We start from the raw sequence: 21,904 nt of genomic DNA, 5'->3' as shown, positions 1-21,904 counted from the left end.
ACCAAGGCAGTGTTTTTCTTTATTATCATTCATGTGACAGGATGAATGCTATTTGCAGGTTTCTATTTTTATTCTACTCTTTTCTCTACTTTGTGTTTGGGCCTTTTTGACCTCGTTTCCTGGAATTAATCTGTCTGGGGAACTAGTGTCCTCCAGCAGGGACTGCCTCCCACAAACAGAAAGCTTTGTTCAACACAACATTCTTCGTTCTGATCTGACCCGCAGCTTATTAAAGGATAATTAAATTTTTATCAACTTGGGGGTTATTTTTTATTTTTGTCTATCATTTCTATCAGGTACTAAATTAATGCTGTGAACTGATATTCCTCCGAAGATGTACCAACAGACAGTTGGTTGTAATTAAGCCAACAATTACACAAAGAGTAACCCACCATTGTACGACAACACTGTGTGAAAACAGTGAGTACGAAGCAGGAAGTCCATCTGTAAACTGTGATGGATGTCTGAGCCAGACCTTTGTTTCAAACCTGGCTGATGTGTCTTGCCTCTTTGGACTTCTTTAGAACCAAAGTAGTGAAATAACATCCATGTAATACTAGACCACCAGTTTATTAGTTAGTTATCAGAGCACTGTGGGGAGAACCTGGGACAGGCTTTGAGGGTTTGATTCCGGGTCAGCTCTGGAGAGTTTTCCATGTTGGAGACGGTGGCTTTAGGCAGCCTCATCAGAAATGTATGTATCGATCCAATCCTACCAAAACCTTTCATCTCACGCTTCACTCTCCATTTGTAATCCTCCACAGTATACTCTGTGGTCACGTGGCGGCTGAGTGTGAACACAGAGTCTCCTCTCACCACAGCAGTGAGCAGAGAGCCTTTACTGTTCCCGTACTGGCCACACATGGCCGTCCACTGGCCTGAGCTCAGGTTGTAGCAGTCCATCACACACAGTAAGAAGTCATCACAGGGTCCATTGCGCATCACATACAGATTATCCTTATGGGCCACCATGTAAAGAGCATAACTGTGCTCCCGGATGAGCGTGGTGACCAGAGGCCACTGGTTGCGCTCGGACACGTACTCGTGTATGTCTGTGGCTCCCTTCCCTCTCCACAGACAGATGAAGATCCTGCTCATGGCTACAGCAGACACCACCAGGGCTGCAGGGCAGGGGAGGGGGGAGATAAATCCCCAACTTTCACTATTCACACTGAATCTCTCCACAGACGACAGGGCCTTCATGTTGTTCTCACCTCCCAGGGCGTACAGGCAGCCCTCGTGGCCGATCAGAGTGAGGTTGTAGCGCAGCTGCTGGGAGCCACAGAAGGTGGTCCAAGTGTTGGCTGCAGGGCTGTAGCAGAAGCCAGACTCTACCACCTTCTTGCTCACATCATGCACTCCTCCAATGATGTAAAGTTTGTTGTCCAGGACGGCCACGCCCGCCATGGTGGTGCTTGTGCTCACAGGTAGATGAGTCAGCACCTTCCACTCTCTGCTGTCCTCGTCCAGGTAGCACACGGTCCTCTGCAGGTCCTGTAGCAGCTCTGTGCATGGAGAATGGCTGCACACTGCCATGTAGGTGCTCGGGAGCAGGGACTGGATGTGCTCTACCAGCGTGTTGGGTAAGGTGTGCAGATCCTCCTCCAGCTCAGTGTACATATCTCTGATGAATAAGGCTGAGCAGTGGTAGAGCTCCCACACACCGTACGTGGCAGCTGTGTGATACATGAGGAGGCAGTTCTCAGAATTGACCGTATTGATCAAGTGCGCGGTGAGATCCGGCACCTGCAGAAAAGCCGTACACTCGATGGCCTCCACGATCTGGTCAGCACTCAGCACGGGTTGCTCCCCGCTCAGGACCCGCAGCATGAGCGGAAAGCCCAGTGCCCCCACACCCTGCAGCTGGATCTGTTCCTGCTGGCACTCTCTCATGCCTGACTGGAACAAGGCTCTGAAGTACTCACACTTGTCAGCCAGAAGGCTTTTATCAACAAAGAAAGAGCTGTCGCAAATGTTGACCCTCAGACAGTGTGCTGGACAGCTGCTGGACTCCATCACTTCCTTGCTGTGGATATTCATTACATCCCAGCTGAACTGCACACTCACTACAAGAAAGCTTTGACCCAGATGAAAATACTGCCCATGCATGGGTGGTGTTCCAGCACACACTGCCAGTGAGGCTGAGTAGTTCTGATCCTGCACAGCTAGCTGACAGAGACAGCTCTTAGAACAGACTCTATACATAGCACACCTCAAGTCCATAATAACAAGCAGTCAGAGGAGAAAGAGGAGCAGGGTAGCTGTGAATGTTCTGATGATTCATATTCCTCTTTGTATGTGGGACAGCTGCAGATCTGTCCTTGAGCAGCAAGAACAGTCACACTGTAACAATAGGTTGTTGTCGGGGTCGCATAGTGAGCATGCCACTATTTCACATGAGTGCAGGACATGCAAGACTCGTACTGGTAACTTAGCACTTTTCCACTTCGGCACTGCTGCCTTTACTGGACAACCAGCGGGCCTTGGACCAGCACATTGAGGAAAGAATATAAAGAAATAAAAATGAAAAACTATAAATCATGCAGCATGAAAATCTAAGAGAGAGAACAACTAAAACTGTACTGTGTGGACTGGCACCACACTCCACACTCCATACTTGGTCCATTCAGCACTGCCAAGGTGCCCTTGAGCAGAACACCACTCCTTTGGCGCTGTACAGGAGCTACCCACTGCTCATTGGATACTAGGATGGGTCTGAATATCACTGCGTGTGCGGTGCAGAGGAAATTTCCCTCAGGAGACAGAGCTCACAGGGACAAAAAAGGAATCATCATATTGCTTCATATCTGCTTGATGTGGTGATGATAAGTTGAGATAATGTGTAAGTATTACCAGATTCTTCCATTTTCTGTTGCATTCTTAATACCAACTTTTCTCTTAATTCAGTATCAAATACAACATGTAGGCTCTGTTGGTTTTTAGAGGCTCTGTTGTATTTTAGGAAACAAGAATTGTTTGTGAAAAAGTTGTTGGTTTGTCTAAGAGGAGGCCACAGTTTCAGATATCCTAGATCAAGCACAGACAATTGGCTGGTGCTTGAGTGAAGTTACAGCTCCGTTTGAAGTCTTTTTCCTAAAATGGAGAGGAAGTACAGCAGTTGCAAACAAGACTGTTTCTCTCTCTCATGGGAGCAGAAGTATCTGGATGTGAATGTTATCAGTCCACTTGGATCTGTAGAGCACTTTTTCTTTATTCTGACTTCAAGAAAGAGGAACAACAATCACACTGTTTGTATCCTCTTCAGCATTATCAAATGGGAACAGAGACTTTCGAAAATACTACGTGAAGCAGTTTGTTGGGGGAGAATCATGTCGTTGATGTCTGGGAGAGTGAAGGCATCGTGTAACTCTGGTGCAGCAAGTCCAGCCCAGTGTAACCTGGTGCTGCTCGGTGTGATGGGCTCTGGGAAATCAGGTCACACTTTTATTTTCAAATATTTTATGGCAAGAAAAGTTAAGAAACTGAGTTAATACAAAAAAGGCCTTTACTTCCAAACTTTACAGTAGGTTGAGTGAAACAGGTTGTTTCAAATACAGTAACTTTTAGTTCAAGTCATTACTGTGTTATCATTTTCCTGGTTAGTGTCACCTGCTTACTTGATCAGACTTTGGGATACATAAGGAAATTATACATACATAATTATTTTCAGCACAGTTTCATAAGAATACACTTTCGCACAGTCAGTTCACCACCCAGACTGTATATTTGTACTTGATTATTTGATTTTGATTTTGATGTTAATGTGAATATTTGTGTCACAGTGCTGCTCAGTGTCTCAGTCACACTGAGTTATATTGCTTCTCTTTGCTTTACAGCACTGACGGTCAAATTCCTCACAAAGCGCTTCATCAGTCAATATGACCCCCACCTCGGTGAGATCTCTCTGCTTTCATTTGAATACGGATAATACATAAAAAATAATAAGTGGAGGAAAGTAACTCAGTGTATTAACTCAAATACTTTTACTTAAAGGTACTTCTGGAGAAAGATTGTTTATATTTCCACTCACACCCAAACAAACCACCCGCATTTGTCAGTGGCATTGTGAATGCAGGACTTATTACTTTATTATTATTTTATTTAAAGATCTCCTCCATGTTCCATGGACCCCTGCGATCCCTTCACCTATCGAGATACCAGTGCTCCCTTTGCCTCTCGAGACCCCAATGTTCCCCCTTACTGTGGAGACCCTTGTGTTCCCCCTGACTCTTGGGTCTACCAATGCAGCCTCCGAAGGCTGCAGCCCCTGAATTGAGACACAGCTAGTATATCCTGAATGTTTCAAAAGAGTGGATTAGAAGCAATATTCACTTGTCTCGCAAAGAAGTTGACTATATCACTGAAACCTGCCTGACGATGTTGCAGCACATGAGCACTGTTTCTTCATTTTTGCTGAATGTTGGACTGCATATTCATCTCAGACATGTAACTTAGGTCCTATATCGCGTTACAGCAGACACAATGGAAACAAGGGGAAAGCTTGCAAAACCGTAACGTCATCTGATTTCACTGGCAACCATCCAAGAGCTTTCTCTATTCTTTGCTCATTTCAAATAGTGATCAGTCATCCTGTATTCAGTGAGATCTTGTGTCAGTTCACCTTTTGTCCACCACATGAAGCAAATAAAGTCTACGTACTGTTTTTGCCACTTGATGATACATTGCTTGTATATCAGCTATCACTGCTATAGATTCTGGAGGAAACCTTGTGGTTACTCCGTGCAAACAATTCAAGTCAGTGAGAGAGTGTTGAGTGACATCACAGTTTAATACCACCCTCAAGGCCATGATGTACCAGACCTTTCCATTTTCCCCTTCCAAATTATGTTCTGGAACCCTCTCTGCATATCCTTTACGAAGGATGTCACAGTGAAAAATAATGTATTCCTCTTTGTATAAGCAGAGTGAAGGTTTCTGGCACAACTTCACTTACTTCCAAGTTGCTACGCAGTTGCTATTCTTTGCTCATTTCCAAAGTGTCCTTGCTCCTGGATATCCCCTGTCAGGTGGCATGTGGTGACAGCTCTTGACCTGCTCCCTAAGATATCCTTTGGTGTACTGCTCCAAAAAGTACAAGCAGTCTACACTGCTAGCAGCCTGTCCACCCACTCCCTATCAATACCATCATTCTCATTGATCACAGTTATGTTCACAGCATTGTCATTAACTTCATCAACATCATCATCTTTGTCACCATCGTCATCATCATTTTCACCATTACCACCATCATCATCATCATCATCATCATCATCATCATCATCATCATCATCATCATCATCATCATCACCACCACCATCATCATCATTATCAACATCACCATCTTCACAAACATCTTTGCATATCTCCCTGTTATCAAGCAATGACTTTTTAAAAATTATTTCTTTGATGCTGTACATTCAGGTTTCAAACCATTGGTTTTGGTTTGACATTTCATCCTCATGTATTAATTTTGTTTAAAAGCATCACTTACACACGCCCTCTTTGATAGATTGTGGCTTTTCTTTATCCTGGAATTCCTTTTCCTTTAATGTGATAATATTTTTTGCTTCCAATGCTTTAACTGTGAGTTTAACTGGTCTTTTTTTTTTGATGTGGCTTCAGCAAAGCTGCCAAAGGCTTTATTTAGAATTGTATTAAGATTTACCTGTATCCTGTTTGTGAGAAGGCCAATCTCCTCCACTCGGCTACCTCTTGATAATATCGTTAAACATATTCTCCTTCTCCTTGATATATAAAAATATTGTTTATTTCCAAGTTTAACTTCTCCTCCTTCACTGAAAAGTTAATGCTAAGTGTTTGTGAGCTGCAGGCTTCCAGTGGAGAGGCACTTTAAGTAAATAATCTTCTTCCTGCACTGTCGAAAACTTTGGGATGTATCTGTGAAAATGTAATAGTGTCTTGTGTGTCACTCGCTGCTGTGCAGAAGATATATATTCATCAGAAGAGAGGGTGGACCAGCAGCCAGTCACAGTGAGAGTGATGGACACCTGTGACCAGGTGGGAAGGAAGTCTCACACTCACATGGTATTAGTTTATTGTTTTCATGAAAAACAAGAAAAAAAGGGTACTAACCACGTCAAAATAAAAATAAATAAAATCTGCAGATGGCAGATTCAGACACATAGTGTATTTACAAGAAGAAACCACTGTCTTTTACACAAAATAACATACATCAAATCATTTAAAAACATTGATGTTATTAATAGTCCACCCATGCTTGTTTATAAAATGTGAAAATAGTGAAAAGGCCTGTTATGATTTTATCAGATAATTAGTCCACCAGCACAACAATCACTCCTGACTCAGCAGTACATCAGCAGTGTGGTAATGCAGGGATCAGACGATGGAATGATTTTCTTCAGGAGAAACCAAACCTCAGAGCCATTTCTGAGCGCAGCCTGACACCTGCTGGTGAAACACAGCAAGTGTGTCTTGAGGCGTTGAGACAACAACAGCACATGCAAATAAACACCGAAGCCTCCTGTTATTTCATCATGCTGGGACTGGGAGTGCAACAGACTTGTATGTGCAGTAAGCCACTAAGTAAACTAAAATAAGAGAGATGAAACATTTATATCAACCATTTCCTTTACATGATCATTTCCACACCTAAATGTATTCAAACATAATATTGAAATATCTGTTAAACCTAAGGCCTGAGTGTAATGTGATTTTTAGTATATGAACAGTGCTATGGTCCTCATGACACAGTGGACAGTCATATTAATGACAGAGCAGCAGTGTTGATGATGAGTGTACAGTGTTTGTTTGTGTGTGTTCGTGTGTGTGTGTGTGTGTGTGTGTGTGTGTGTGCGTGTGCGTGTGTGTGTGTGTGTGAGCATAGAAAAATGATGAATCATAATAGAAATGCCCTCAGAGAGTTTAGACCTCTTCCTAAAATATCCTCCACATGTGTGTGCAATATGTGTGCTGTGCCTCAGGACATAGAAAGGCTCCAAACCTTCAACCTTCAGTCCTGAGGAGACGAGCTGAGCTTCTTCTCTTTTGTTGAAATGATAAATGCAGCAGGACGGGCTTTCTACTTTACTTTACATTAATTACTTTGATAAGGCTTCAAACCTCAACAAGAACCCAGCTATGCTAGCTGCTCTGTGGCGTTGTGCTAACCTCAGCATTAGTTCCATTAGTTCCATTCAATGGATCCATTCAATGGGTTAGGGAAAATAAACTGCTGACTCACACAACATGACTTAATCTGAAAATAATACATCGAGAATAACACAATGTTGTCATATTCTGAATAGTAATGGAATATTAATTTGTGAGGCTTCGAACGTCATTACAAACGACATGATGATGGTTGAACAGTGCGTCCTCAGTGATCAGACAGTAACTACGTGTCCACTCTCTCAGGCAGGTGAGTCGGAGTGATGATGAGCGTCTCGTTTCTGGCGTTTCTGGACTTCCTCTCTGTGCAGCGCGTCTTCTACGAGGCGGTGAGGAGGGTGAGGAGGGTGAGGAGGGTGAGGAGGGTGAGGTATTGTTTTCAACCCTAGCAGGGGTTAAACTCACTCAAAGCTTTCTTTCTTTTCATGTCACAATCTTGTTGTACTTGCTTCCTGTTTTATTTTGAAATGTTCACTCCCCCTTGTGTCATGTCTTGTTGTACTTCCTGTCCTTCCTGTCCCCTCCCTCTTTGATTGGTGATTTGATCCTCCTGTGTCCATCCACTCTGCCCTTGTGTCTTTGCCTTCCTCCCCCAGCTGTGTCTGTGTGTATATATTCCTGTCTGTCCCAGTGTTCCTTATCGGTTCGTCACCCATGTTGCACCCATGTTGCACCCATGTTGCACCCCATGTTGCACCCATGTTGCACCCCATGTTGCACCCATGTTGCACCCATGTTGCACCCATGTTGCACCCATGTTGCACCCATGTTGCCTTGAGCTTCCTTCGAGCTTCCTTCGAGCTTCCTTCGAGCTTCCTTCGAGCTTCCTTCGAGCTTCCTTCGAGCTACCTTCGAGTTACCTTCGAGCTACCTCCTGTCTTCTCTGGTTTGTGTTTTTCTTTTTTTCCTTTTAGATTTTTGTAAGCTTTTTTTCATGGAGCCAATCAACATACAGTATTTGGAAAAAGACATTAACTGATAGGCTCAACGTCTGTCAGTCACAACAGAGACGAGGAAGCTCCACATTCAATGAGTCATCAGAAACACAGCACTTTGATAATTTATTGATGTATGAACGTTTGAGACAGCTGGAGCTGCAAACACAAGTCAAAGATCAATCTTAGTTCATGTTTCCTTCTCTACACTGTAACAGGAAGCTTTCATGTATAATCCCACTGCTTTTTTTTTCTTTTGTCAAATTTAGAAATGAATAATCTCTTTGATCATTTCTGGGTCTTATCTTATTATCTTCTTGTGTAACTGAACCAGACTTAACGTCAAACAAAAAAACCAGCTCATCCGCAGAAAATCATTTGAGGGAAAGCAAAAAATGCAGACCATGCTCCGTACATAAACAGTTTGGGAAACGTACTTATTCACTATCTCTCTGAGAGTCACAGACAAAATACAAGGAATCAGAATCAGAAATCCTTTATTAAATGTACCTTGTTACAGCAAAAGAAAAAGAAAGTAAAGTGGCGAGTACACAATTAAATAGAATAAAATACAGTGACACTGACGTGATGTGGAGCAGAGCATTTATCTGCTACACAGACCCTGTCTTTGTCGCGTGTACATATTGAGTTTTGCCCAGTGATTCTTCAGGGTTTCTATGTTAACTATGGATCTTATTAACTAGATCAGGGGTCGGAAACCTTTTTGGCTGGGAGAGCCATAAAAGCCAAATATTTTTAAATGTATTTCCTTGAGAGCCCTATATTTAATAAAATTAAGTTGTAAGTATATCACATCTCCGAGTACTAAAAGCGGTATCAGTGTTTCCTCTACCATTGTCTGTGCCCCCCCCCCCCAACGGAACCCCGCGCCCCCCTCTGATTTGTATTTATTTAATATTCACAACTCACTTTTCACATTGAACAGGTGCTCTTTTATTAAATAAACTAAACGCTTATGTTATTTATCTAATGTATGTGCACGTTTCTGTGTCTACTGCACTGGTGTCAAATTCAAGGCCACAATTATATCCGGCCCTCAAGAAAATATAATTTCTTTATCAGAACTGGCCCGCCGGTTTTGGTAATTAAATCAATGAATGGCACAACCACGGGAAAATACGTATTTGAGGAAGTATCTAAATGTGTGAATGAAATGAAACTGCCCCGGGACAAACTGACAGGATTGACGACAGACGGCCTACGATGTGATAAAAAGAATGGATTAGTGCAGGATGCGGGAGAAGATGCAGCGGGAGAACTGTGCAGGTGAGCTGACGGTGTATCACCGCATCATACACCAGGAAGCGCTGTGTTCTAAAAGCTCTGGAGATGGAACATGAGATGTAAACACCGTAACACAGACAGGAAACTTTATAAGAGTCAATGTAAGTCTTTTCCTGAGGAGATACATTCTGAACATGGCGGTGCGATGGCTGAGTCGAGGGAAAGTGCTGAATAGATTTTTCGAGTTGCATGAGGAAATCTGGCCGTTTTTGGAAGCAAAGAGAAACAGCACATGTGAACATACAAATGGAGCTGATTGACCTCCAGTGTAACGACACAAGTATGACTCTGTGTGCGCTGCACAGTTTCCAAGCTTCACCCCCGAAACGATGCCTTAATGTTGGCCCTCTCAGTGATTGAGTTTGACACCCCTGGTCTACTGCTTGCTTTGCGTAGTTTCTCCTCAGCTGTTTCGCGAAGGGCAGGGCTCCGCCCCTCCCCCCAACAACAGTGCACACACAGTTACAGTCAGAGACAGAGTGGAGGAAAGGAGAGGGGAGAACTAAAACAAAATCCGCTGCTAAATGTTTTACTTTAAAATGACATAGTATAATTATTTATTACATGTTAAAAATGTCAGCTCAAAATTGTCTGCGAGCCATAATGAAAAGTAAAAACATCCACAAGGTGTCTCTGCTTCCTCACTGGTTCTGGTGCAATGATGTAATCAGTTTAGAACTAATTGTACACATTTTTAAGACAGTTCTGTCATTACCTGTGGAGGGCCGCATAGCCGCATGTAGAAAGAAAAAAATAGACCAGAGATGAGCCACTGAGTGAACGAAGCACTCAGTGTAGCATTTGTGTGCTGAGTTCAGGCAGTTAGCTTAGCTTAGCATAAAGACTGAACACACGATGAACACGTAGTATCTCATTAGTATAATCTTTATACAAACCAAAATGTTAAAACAACACTCCCAGCAGGGACCGACTGAGAAGCTAGGAGAGGCTCTGCTCCTGGCCACGGGAGGAGCTCCCACTGCAGGTCGATGGCAGTGGCGAAGTCGGATCTGGGTCTGTCTGCTGGAGTCTGAGCCGAAGGAGTTTTTTCTCTCTTCTTGCTGATGTTCTCCTTTACTATAGATCATATAGTCATCAACATAAGTTTAAAACTTCCCCACACAATGACTATAATGAAAAAAGACAAAGTAATTTCATTCGATCAATCACTTTATTTTGTTTGAGGATGTTTTCTTCTTTTAGGGTGATGCCATAAAATATGATGACAGACATTCAAAGCTTAATTTATACAAAAACCTCAATAGAATCTTTGAATGTAAAAAAAAGAGACCCTAACCCTACAGGCTGAGCTTAATAACACCTGCTGTTGGAAACTCTTCACTCCATCGCCTCATCAGCTGACACCTCCTCCTGTTTCTTCTCCTGATCCTCCTCCTCTGCTGCAGGATCTGAGTACAGGCAGGAGGTGTTGCCGTCTTTCCATGTGACCAGGATGTTTCCTGCTTTGAGCTCGCTCACCTCCCCGTTTGGTGGGGGGGGCTGGTTTCCCTGCATCAGCCTGTCCAGTGACTCTGATGGTCTGCTGTTGCTGACATCTCTGAGTGGTGCAATGATCTGCAGCTCCTCACTTTTCTGAGCCACAGCAGCTGCTTTGTACTTTGCAATCTTCTTTCTGTTCCTAAGGGAAAAAAGACAGGAAACTGTCACTCAACAACTTTAAAATATCAATAGTATACATTTCCCTACATGCATTGCCATGAAAATATCATTGTATAACATCAGGTCATACTTGTTGGCCATGGCTCCCATTCCCAGCAGCAGAAAACCAACAAGAAGGCAGACGAAGGCCAGTCCCAGCAGCACAAACTTCCATGTGGTTGCTGTAACAGGAAGGAGACAACACTCATATAATATACGCACAGCTCATATAATGACATTAAAATGGTGTTTATTAAAAATTCATTTAAAACAGCTAGAAGATGCAAGAGGCAATTAGTATATGTGCATGAGTATCCTGGTCAAACATATTATCGATGTCTCAGAAACCTGTCATCATGTTTCTGATCATTCTCTATGGACTGAACATGAGTGAGAAATCAAGACGCAATGATCACAACCAGCACAGACTTGTGAATGCACTTAATGAAGAATAAGAATAAGTTGTAAAAGAGTATTTTTTGTTTTTTATTTAAACATCGACAGGTACATGACAGATTTGACTGTTGAAAAAAATACAAAACAGGAATGTACAAACATAATGCATTGGAATGAAAACATCTACTGTCCCCATGCTTGACCACAGGGCTGCTGTTATTGCTCCCAAGTAAGTCATACAAAGACTCAAAACTTTATAAAACTAAAAACGTTTTATAAAATACAGGCCAAACTGCAGGGGGACATTCTTCCCTTAACGTAGTTAAACATCCACCAAACATAGTGAACACTGGTACGCCTTACGCCGGTGTCACCAATGTGTTGGGGTTCTGGTATGAGCAAGTCTGGTTATTAACAACCGCCTCCTCATCAGAATCTCCTCATCAGAGGAAAATGAGAGCCAGTCAATGTAGTCTCATAAAATATACCAGACAATGAATGAATCTGATAATTAAATAAATAACTATAAACAAAATGACCAAATCAATGAAGGATTTGATAATTCTTTGATAATAGAGGCTTGCGGTACTCACTCTTGTACAAGTTTAAACAAACCAGCATGTGTATTCCAAAAAGCATTTATCAATCAGATAATAAATGTAAAAACACACAATATCTAATACTAAGCAATGAAAAGGGAATATGTACACAAATACACAAAGAGAAAGTGTGTGGGTGCGTGCGCCTGTCGGGGGCGTGCTGAAAATGGTAAATGAATGGTAAATGGACTGCTTTTATATAGTGCTTTTCTTATCTTTACGATCACTCAAAGCACTTTACAACACATTTCATTCACCCATTCACACACATTCATAGGCTACCATACAAGGTGCATATCAGCTCGTCAGTAGTGATAACCATTCACACACACCACTGTGAATGTGGTCCTGTGACAGTCTCTATGTGCTCTACGTACGCACACGATTGTGTGTAGAACAAAGGGGACATAAGCTGTGGGAGCTTTGAGTCCTTCGCTGTGTGTGTCACTACGTTAAAAGAACAAATTATTGTGAGATGGTAACGTGTATGATAATTGTGCCGGGTTCAGAAGATGGTTAGTGTGCATGCGACTCTGTCTGTGTTTACAATACTAACATATCACCTGGTGAAACAACCTCTGGTTACCCATTAGCTCAATACAACAGATTACACAATACAGCTCAGTGAATAAAAACCAAATCAACGTCATCATGTACATACATTTACAACAGAATCGCAGTTCTACGCTTACTAAGCCATGTAAAGTTAATGTATACTAAAAACTATATTATGCCCAGTCAGTGGTTGCGTTAGACTTTTTCGGTGTGCGTAATTTTGACGGACAGGGTAAATTTCCATCATAATCTATTATTACCCCTAATTTTTAAAAATAATAAGGCATATTTAATAGCATTAAATTGCCATTCATTCATTAAATTTTTTTTATAATTTATATATCGAACAATCTTTTAGATTATTCTAGCATTTCTAAGAGCATGGAGAATAAAGATGCTTTAACCCTAAACCCTAACTTGCTTCACCGGGAGGAAATCCGAGTGACGCCGAGATCGAAAAGTGGCTAATGGCCATTATCGTTCAATGGCTCATGCCGAGATTGATATGCCGCTCGTACGCGTTTCATCGGCATACAGGCTTATCGTTTTTCTGCTTGTCAAACGGTCACACCAGTAACGTCCCCTGGTGCATATTTCTCATAAATTAATCATTTAGTTGGCTCTAAATTTCTGTTATTGATCAGTTAGACAGGCTATGTTGGCTAGGCTAACAACATCCATATTAGACTACAGAGACTGCGGTATGTTGCGCAACTCAATTAAAACATAAAACAATATACATTTATGTGAAATATGCATCAGGGGACGCTACTGGTGTGACAGTCTGACAGTGGCATACCATTTTCAAGTGGCACCTGCCATTAGGAAATGGGATATGCCACTGAACCATAGTGGCATACCACCAGCCATTTTCCAATCTCTGCGCTACTGTTCCCTTCAGCACGCGCTGCTCCTGCACCAGCAAATTTGTAGCAAATTATTCTAAAAAGTCGTAGGAGCCGGTCACTATCTATGCTCAGCAGCACTCCCAGAATTTGTTTTCACATTTATCTCTGAGCTCACCTTAAATCTCAGTTTAACACCTGACGGTTGCAGGATCTATGATATTACATGTAGTTAATCAAGAAATAAGCAACTTGACGTGTGATTAATGTGGAAACTTGGAGGCTGCAGGTCACAAACTCTGAGAATGATCTTTTCAGTGAAGTAGGACATTTTCTGTCCAGAAGTTATACTTTAGAAATGAACAATATTTATAGATTCTGGATTTTTTTTACATGAGATTTAGTTTTAAGCAGTTTAACAAGGTAATTGAAACCATATTAGACACAAACCATTATTGAAAGCAGATTCATATGTTGTCATATATGCGTGGCTGTTTGTTAGCACAGTCACATGATCATAGTTTAAGAAACTGACAAACTCTATAAAATAATTCTTTATTTAAATCTATCTCTTTTTATCAGAGTATCCCAAAAAACATTTTGATTGGCTTTTGAAATATTTTTGAAATATTATTTTGACTCTTTATAGTCAAATTGAAAGAAGGGGCTCCTGCCCCATTTAGTTCTGTTTCATCTAATGTGTAGAGACAACATAACATACGATAGAAAAGCTCAGGGAAGCGGACCCATTATGACTTGAACCACCACAATGAGACGAAAAAGATGTCGCACCAGAAAACTGACTTGGACCAGTGAAACAAAGGAGAAATTTATGCTTTCTTAGAAATGTTTTCAAACAGCATTTTTCGGTTATACAAGATAAATGATTTAAAGATACAGCTAACTGTTGATAATCTGCACTTGTAAGGACTTGTTGTTACAGTTGCTTCATCTGAGACTGTGCTCAGGTCAGAAATGGATAAAGTAGCAGCAGCAGTACTTACGGTTTTCTGTGCGATAGAACCAGCGAAGGTATTCTCTCTCATCCTCCGTCATGTCGCCTGTCTGCTCCTCTGCAGCCTCAAACTCTTCTGGATGTTTAGATGCTCTCCTGGATCCTGGAGGAAGAGCACACACACAGCCGCACTGTTTGTTACAGACCATATGACACAAAATAACCCATCATCAGTCTCATGGTAAATGATGTCTCCAAAACCTTTTCTTCAACCAAGTCAATTCACTGATTATTGTTATAAAATGTCACACAGTTGAATAATAATGAAAATAAGCAACTGTTTGCTTTAATCACCACTGCCTTACTGAGTTTTTCGTGGCAGATGTCCCCTTCATCCAGAGATCTCCACTTTGAGTGTTTGCTGTCATGTGTGAGATCCAGACGCCAGCCATCTACTGACAGCAGCATTGAGGTGTTCCTGTTGATCAGTCTGCCCCTGTCACAGTCCCACATTAACCCTGTCACATCCACCTCCGGACCCCAGCAGGACTGAGTCCGGACAGGCTCTCTCTGCAGGGCTGACAGACATCTGGACGATACAACACACATCAGCATGCCCTGATCAACCCAGATCCACTGCTGAGACTCTGAGTCCAGGTTGCAGTTCTTTAACAGGACTTCACCTGTAGCTGCTGAGTCCTCCAGACACAAGCTGCGCTGGGTGTTGTGGATCATGAAGGCCCTCGCCCCTGCAGGTGTTGTGAGAGTGACAGGTTTAGACTCATTGTTGTCAATATATAAATCAGTTTCGAAATGTATTTGAATGTCATATGAACTTACCTAACAGGGGAAGGAACAATAAGATCCAGGCATCAAACATATCTAAAGAAGATGGAGTATTGTTATTAAAAATCACTGCAATTTCCAGCTTTTCATTAAAGTAACTTTTTTACCTTAAAATAACAGCTTCAAAATCATGTTGATGCTACACTGACTTTGATACAATCTTCCAGGAGAAGTGTGTAAGGCTTTACAGCACTAAGATGATTTTGGGGAAACTGGATCATATTTTATGAAGAATATAAATGTTTTAGCTTTACTTGATGCTAAAGTAACGCTAACCGCTAACGGCTGCTAACAGTAGCGGGATAATAATACCAGGTGTTCAAAACACATTTTTGTACGCAGATGATACTCTATATCTCTGTTTCACCTGAAGATCTGTGTCCTGTGTACAATCTGCTGAATGGTATTTCACAAATCAGTGATTGAATGGCTTAAAAATGTCTTCTGTTAAATTAAGTGATTGTGGTAATAATAGAACAGATTAAAAGAGAGAACTTAATTTCACAGGTCAGTGCATTTTATCTTAACACTACATCTGTGACTAAGAATAATTTTAAGTTTAAAATGATTCCTAAACTTATAATTATAATAATAATAATAATAATAATTATTGTTATTATCCAGTGATCACTAAAGCAGAGCATTTTTATTTTCTTGATTTGTTTTCAAATCTCTGTATTTGTTGTCTATTCTGCTTTGCTTTTGCATCTATCTTTGATCTTGAAATGTATTATTTTATTATGATCATTATTATTATTATTATTATTATTATTATTATTATTATTATTATTATTATTATTATTATTATTATTATTATTATTAAAAAATCAAAGGTTAATGGACTGTTAATGTACAGCAGAGTACACCTTTTTATCAGCAACATTTTCACGTGAATTTTTGCTACAATCCTGTTGTGCCTGAAATCTGAAAATATGTGTGGTGATCTGTCGCAGACTGTTTCTTTGCGATTAACTGACACCCACAGGCTGCATAATGCTAGAATAACCACAGTGCAGTGTGACGACACTCCAGCACGTGTTAAATCACTTCTCAAGGCATCAGCCTTGCTCTGGAGCTCTTAGTGTCACTCTTATACTTCATGTGAGGAGGACAATAATTATAAATTTGTTTCCTTTCAACTAAGCAGTATATTGCTATTTCAAAACTTAGAACTTAGAACACATCACTCCATTCTCTAACATACTGCGTTATGCCATGCCATGCCACCATAATGCTGTGCTGTACTGTGTCATATCATAACATACAATCCTCTACCATGCAAGACCACATCATACCATACAAAAAACTACCAGAGGCATACAGTGCACACCATGTTGAGAGTGTGAAGCAATAAGAAACCACCAATGAAGCTTTGAAAAAACCCACGCAGGTAGTGAGCACAAGCTTAACAAGCTGTGACGGAGTACACAAACATGAATCAATGTGCCAAAGTAAATATTATTTGCCACCCAAATGATTATTACAACTCATAATTGTAGTCCCTTTGCTTTGTTGATGATTATATTTTGATTTCTTATGTTCTACCATGAATTCAGAAGTACAGCATTAATAGTTAGTTATTTGTATGTGTACTCACTTCTGTGATGAGTTGAGGAGTGAAAGTGTGACCGTTCAGAAAACAGAAAGATGAAAAAAAAAAACTGTTCCAAAGTTCACGAGGAGGAGCCTGCAGCACTGAATGTGACAAACTGCCTTCAAAAGCACATAGATTGTACTTTTATTGATGGAAATGTTGTCTGGAAGGAAGCAAAGCTGTGCACTGACTCTTCATGTATCTGTACCATCTACATGTGATAATAAAAAGAGGCTCACTTAACAAAAGAACTGTGGAGCCTATAAAACAGAGCTCAGACTTTTCAGTTTCAGGTCTTTGACCCTGTTGCCTGGTTACTGTTTAGACAGCCTTGCTGTAACCTCTTTTCTGTTTGTGAGGGTGAATGACTCATCGGTCAAATGCCTGCACACACGCTGACAGCGCTGTAACATTTGGTTGTTAAAGGGTTTTACTTTTATAGCAGAGGTGTGGAGAGGTAAATGACCTCTGTGTCACTGGAGGATTGAGGAGGATGTATTTGTATCTGATGTTTGTGTCTGTACAGATCAGATTAGATCACATTCACAGAGTGCATGTACACGACCAAATGCCGTTTAGCATCTAACCAGAAGTGCAAAAAACTGTGAAGTGCAGAGTTATGTACAGAGCATATACAGAATACACTGTATACATACACTGATCAACCATAACATTATGACCACCTGCCTAATATTGTGTAGGTCCCCCTTTGCGGCCAAAACAGCTCTGACCCGTCGAGGCATGGACTCCACTAGACCTCTGAAGGTGTGCTGTGCTATTTGGCACCAAGTCGTTAGCAGGAGATCCTTTAAGTCCCGTAAGTTTTTATTGTTCACACCTGAGAAAGCTATCTCTGACACCATTTGTGTTTTGTGTTGTAGTGGCGCTTCACTCCTCAGATCAAGAACTACCCGTGGGAAGAATGATCATATGAAAGTATTTCCATTCTTAATTAAAATTAGAATCAGAAATCTTTTATTAGTCACACAACAGGGAAATTGACATTGTTATAGCAAAGACAAGAAAGTGAAACATATAAAGTAAAGTGGCGAGCACACGTTAATAGAATAAAAAATAATACACTGCTCAAAAAAATTAAAGGAACACTTTGAAACCACATCAGATCTCAATGGGAAAAAATATAATGCTGGATATATACTGAAATGGACTGGGTAATGTGTTAGGAAGGAAAGGATGCCACATCGTTTGATGGAAATGATAATTATCAACCTACAGAGGGCTGAATTCAAAGACACCCGGAAATCTAAGTGAAAAAATTATTTGCGAGCCCCTAGAGTGCCAGAATGCCAAACAAAGTGTTTTCTTATTGAGGACATTGAGGACATTGCCGAAAAGAGTAAAGCTGATGAAGATGTGGAACAACAGTCTTCTATCAATGTTGAGCCAAGCAGGTATCTGATCTTGGAGCCAAAAGGGAGTGTGTGTAAATGGAATGCCCAATAGTTCATTTTGAAATAAAGGTAATCCTAATCTGCCCTCTGATTTGGGTCTGAGCAAAAAAAACCCATCCTTATTCTTATTGGTCTTCCAATAAAAAAGGAAATTATTTTATTTAGGTTCTTTAAAAAAAGTATTAATTATAAAATTTGGCATACCATGACAAGAGATTTGACCACTTAACAAAATATTGTTCTGTATGTTAAACAAGTTTGACAAAGTTCTGTTGCAATGAAATAGAGAATATTTGGGTGATACTGACCCCCATGTATAGAAATTGACTTTAAACGTTAAAGAGGACGTTGAGAGCTAAATGTTTTATTTTTGGGCTCCAACATTAATGTGAAATAAAACACTTTAAGAGATTGAGGTTATATCCTGATACCTTCCCAAACTGTCTTAAATGGACATGGAAATAGAAATGTACAATAAATCATCAGTGTACAATGGAAATGGAGAATACGAATCAAATCAACTTTTTATTTTCACACATGTTCAGCACAGCACAAACAGTGAAATGTATACTCTGCATTTAACCCATCCTAGCATTAGGAGTCTCAATAAAACTTTATGTTCCTTCTCTCCCCTGATGATTCCATTATAGAGAGAGAGAGAGAGAGAGAGAGAGAGAGAGAGAGAGAGAGAGAGAAGAGAGAGAGAAAGAGAGAGAGGGCAACCTTGTTTAGTGCAGCGATTTAGGAATATATCACTTCACAATGTTGAAGGTTTGTCCTGGGAGAATTAATAATATTGAATAATCCCAGAAATATTTAACAACAAATTTCTATTTTTAACCTGTTTGATCCAAATATATTACTTTTGGGAGCACTCACTATCAATCAATCAAAGTTTATTTATATAGCCCAATATCACAAATTTGCCTCAGGGGGTTTTTACAAACTGAACGCCATACAACACCCTCTTTCCTTAGACCCTTGCAGTGTCACGGCCACGCCTCCTGTCATTCCTTGTGTTTTCACTGTGTCGCCTGCTTGTTTCTCTCTCTGTGTATGTGTCTGTGTTGTGGGCGTGTCGCCCCCCTCACTCTCCCTTGATTGCAGTTCAGTCAACTCACCTGCTCCAAGCCTCACTCCTGCCATCCATTAACTCATCAACCCAGCAGAATATCAACCCCAGTCTTCAGCCACTCGTCGCTAGATCGTCTACTCAGCTACAGTGGTAGTTTGCGTCTCTGGCTGCTTGAATTGTGGCTTCAAGTACATTTGCGTGTGTGTTTTTTTGTATTAACTCTTACTGGTTTTTGTGCTACAGGATCCCTGGCTACCCGCCTGCCTGCTACCCACTTCACCCTCTGCCTCCACGAGCCGGATGTGCTCCGTCCCCTTTCCCTTACCTATTGTTCCAAGTTTGTGTCCTGCGTTTGGGTCCTTCCCTTGTTGCACATGTGACATGCAGTGTAAAAGGAAAAACTCCCCAAAAAACTCACAATTACAGGTGGAAAATGGAAAAAACCTCAGGGAGACTGAAGACATGCAATAGATGTCATGTGTGCAGAATAAATTGCATAATAAAATGACAACATAGACAATCAAAAAAGATGGAACAACCACACCAGGAAACCTAAACGACGAACCGTCTATGTTTCGTGGTGTGGTCATTCCGTCTTTGTTGATCCCTGCATTGAGCCAACTCCCTCAGTTTTGTATTATACCAGTGTTTTGTATTCAGTTTTGTTTATTAGAGTTCGCTTTTTGTTATTACTACCTGCCTGTCGTGTGTACTGCGTTTTGGTCCTCTTTTTAACCGCACAGTGTCAATTACTACTGAGCGATATAGGAATAGAAGGCTCGGTGGAGCTGTGGCTCTGTCAGCCGGGTGAAAAGAAACCTGAGGTTATTCTTATTTTATCCTATTAATGGCGTAATAAGCTGCTCTGGCATTATGAAGGGCCTTCCTATATGTTTTAAGATTATCTAGCAAGACTAAATTAGATCCTTCCAGTTTAATGGAACGCCATTTAATTTCTAGATTTCTAAACATTTGCTTTACGTTGTGGGTTATAACTTGAAGCTATCCTTCTTTGTTTTATTACCCAGAGTCATTTGCAGTGAGCCTGCAGTACTATCAACAAGATGATCAATTTGTTGCAGACTGAAGTTAGCATAATAGTCCTGTTACATTGAGACATGGTATTCAATTAAATGCAGATGGAAAAACTTCCTTAACTTTATCTACAGCACTATCAGATAGATATCTACTGTAGAATTGTTGCCTAATGGCTTGTAGTCCAGTAATATGATTTTAAAAGTTATTTTTAAAAAATGGTCCGAGAAAAGATGTGGACAGACTAACACATGTTTGATTTCAATGTCATATACCAGAACAAGGTCATGGGTATGGTTTAAACAGTGAGTGGGTTTAGGGACATTCTGATTGAACCCAATTGAATCTAATAATGAGATAAAGACAGCTAAAGTTAACTAGCTGTTCTACTGCTGATTTCAACATGCACTCGTGTTTACAATGTAGCGTGTACGACTGGGACGTGGCATCCTGGTCTCAACTCTGGTTTGTCATGGATTAGGTCCACAAATAAACTCAGGTTTCTAGATATGAGAGCCACTCTAGCCAAAGTGGGATGGATGCCATCTCTCTTATTCAGACCAGGATTTCCCCAGAAAGTACACCAATTATCTACGAAGCTCACATAACTAGGCATGTAGCTAAAGTCTTAAAATACATGACTGAAAGTTGATCGGAGGTGACCAGTGTTAAGCGATTCATTAAAATACTTCAAATAACAAAGAGGCTGTATGTTCTATGAATGTAAAATTCTGCTTTCTGTATACCCGTCTGTTCCTGGGCCTTTAGAGAATTGCATGTTGCGTATAGCTTGATGTAGTTCTCCCATAGTAATAGGTTCCTCAAGATGTGCCTTACTGTATCTTCCTGATTGATGTAAGGTAGATTGAATTTGTTTAAAAATGTAATTTGTCATTAATGTCTTGCAGAGGTAGTGCTACTAGTCCAGAGCTAGTACAAATCTTTGATTATTCTTGAAAATCAACAGATTCCCTAATTTGGTGGGCCAAGGATTGTGCCTGTTTTATGCCATGCTCATAGAATGTTAGAGGAGAGAAGTCCAATTTTGGGCCAGAAGTAGAGTCAGAATTTGTTAAAGACGTGTTGCAATCCTGAAGCATGTACTATAACCCAAACAACAAAAGGTTTGCTAGATAATAATAAATTATCAAATTTCCAGGTCCTGGGCAGGTTTGTTATAAAATACTTATTTCAGAACAAGAGGGCTATGAACACACATAACGATCACTTTGAATTGGCAGTGTCTAATTAAATACAGTTGATAAAGAAATATATCCTTGAGAAGGTGAAAACATTTTTTTCCGCCAATTTGGGTAAATAATCGCCAAGGATTTTTGTGTTTGAACCTAAATGCAGCACACAGGATACCAGGAACAGTTGATCAGCAGGTACAGGGAAGGACAGTTAACTAGCACAGGTAAGAGCGTAAGTCCAAGCAGACAAACCAGTAGGGGACAGACAGAAGGGAGATCGGGCAGGTTAAAGGCAGGCAGGGTCGGCAGGATATAGATATGTATATGTATATGTGTATATATATATATATA

At 40.7% G+C, this 21,904-nt stretch overlaps 4 protein-coding genes across 6 annotated transcripts in view; 2 read left to right on the top strand and 2 right to left on the bottom strand.

Moving 5' to 3' along the window:
* Nucleotides 1-155, top strand: part of ubap1lb (ubiquitin associated protein 1-like b) — a 16,790-nt gene extending 16,635 nt beyond the window's left edge. For all 3 annotated transcript variants that reach the window (XM_029462491.1, XM_029462473.1, XM_029462482.1), the window contains exon 6: nucleotides 1-155. This exon is cut by the window's left edge. The gene's annotated coding sequence lies outside the window, so the exon portion shown is untranslated.
* A 421-nt stretch (nucleotides 156-576) lies between these two features.
* On the bottom strand, nucleotides 577-2,040 carry kbtbd13a (kelch repeat and BTB domain containing 13a). The gene has a single exon (XM_029462761.1). The coding sequence runs from the start codon at nucleotides 2,038-2,040 to the stop codon at nucleotides 577-579; it is 1,464 nt and encodes a 487-aa protein (XP_029318621.1).
* Nucleotides 2,041-3,329: 1,289 nt separating this feature from the next.
* Nucleotides 3,330-7,001, top strand: rasl12 (RAS-like, family 12). The gene is made up of 4 exons (XM_029462749.1): nucleotides 3,330-3,435; nucleotides 3,837-3,893; nucleotides 5,945-6,018; nucleotides 6,963-7,001. The coding sequence occupies exons 1-4, from the start codon at nucleotides 3,330-3,332 to the stop codon at nucleotides 6,999-7,001; spliced, it is 276 nt and encodes a 91-aa protein (XP_029318609.1).
* A 3,563-nt stretch (nucleotides 7,002-10,564) lies between these two features.
* Nucleotides 10,565-16,963, bottom strand: LOC115004823 (uncharacterized). The gene is made up of 6 exons (XM_029426527.1): nucleotides 16,842-16,963; nucleotides 15,239-15,280; nucleotides 14,764-15,147; nucleotides 14,448-14,561; nucleotides 11,140-11,230; nucleotides 10,565-11,028 (listed from the first exon to the last, which is right to left on the bottom strand). Exons 2-6 carry the CDS (start codon nucleotides 15,276-15,278, stop codon nucleotides 10,728-10,730), a joined length of 930 nt encoding a protein of 309 aa, XP_029282387.1. The 5' UTR covers nucleotides 15,279-15,280; nucleotides 16,842-16,963; the 3' UTR covers nucleotides 10,565-10,727.
* Between the last annotated feature and the right edge of the window lie 4,941 nt (nucleotides 16,964-21,904).

The sequence above is a fragment of the Cottoperca gobio genome, chromosome 3, assembly GCF_900634415.1.
Source record: "Cottoperca gobio chromosome 3, fCotGob3.1, whole genome shotgun sequence".
NCBI lineage: Eukaryota > Metazoa > Chordata > Actinopteri > Perciformes > Bovichtidae > Cottoperca > Cottoperca gobio.
This window is presented reverse-complemented; position numbering and strand designations above follow the sequence as displayed.

Coding starts and splice junctions, on each gene's coding strand:
- LOC115004823 (XM_029426527.1), bottom strand. CDS start 15,278: ATGTTTGATGCCTGGATCTTATTGTTCCTTCCCCTGTTAG. Junction 15,148..15,238: donor ATTGTTCCTTCCCCTGTTAG/GTAAGTTCATAT, acceptor CAACACCTGCAG/GGGCGAGGGCCTTCATGATC. Junction 14,562..14,763: donor CATCTGCCACGAAAAACTCA/GTAAGGCAGTGG, acceptor CTCTTCCTCCAG/GATCCAGGAGAGCATCTAAA.
- rasl12 (XM_029462749.1), top strand. CDS start 3,330: ATGTCGTTGATGTCTGGGAGAGTGAAGGCATCGTGTAACTCTGGTGCA. Junction 3,894..5,944: donor TCAATATGACCCCCACCTCG/GTGAGATCTCTC, acceptor GCTGCTGTGCAG/AAGATATATATTCATCAGAA. Junction 6,019..6,962: donor TGATGGACACCTGTGACCAG/GTGGGAAGGAAG, acceptor GCTGTGCCTCAG/GACATAGAAAGGCTCCAAAC.
- kbtbd13a (XM_029462761.1), bottom strand. CDS start 2,040: ATGAATATCCACAGCAAGGAAGTGATGGAGTCCAGCAGCTGTCCAGCA.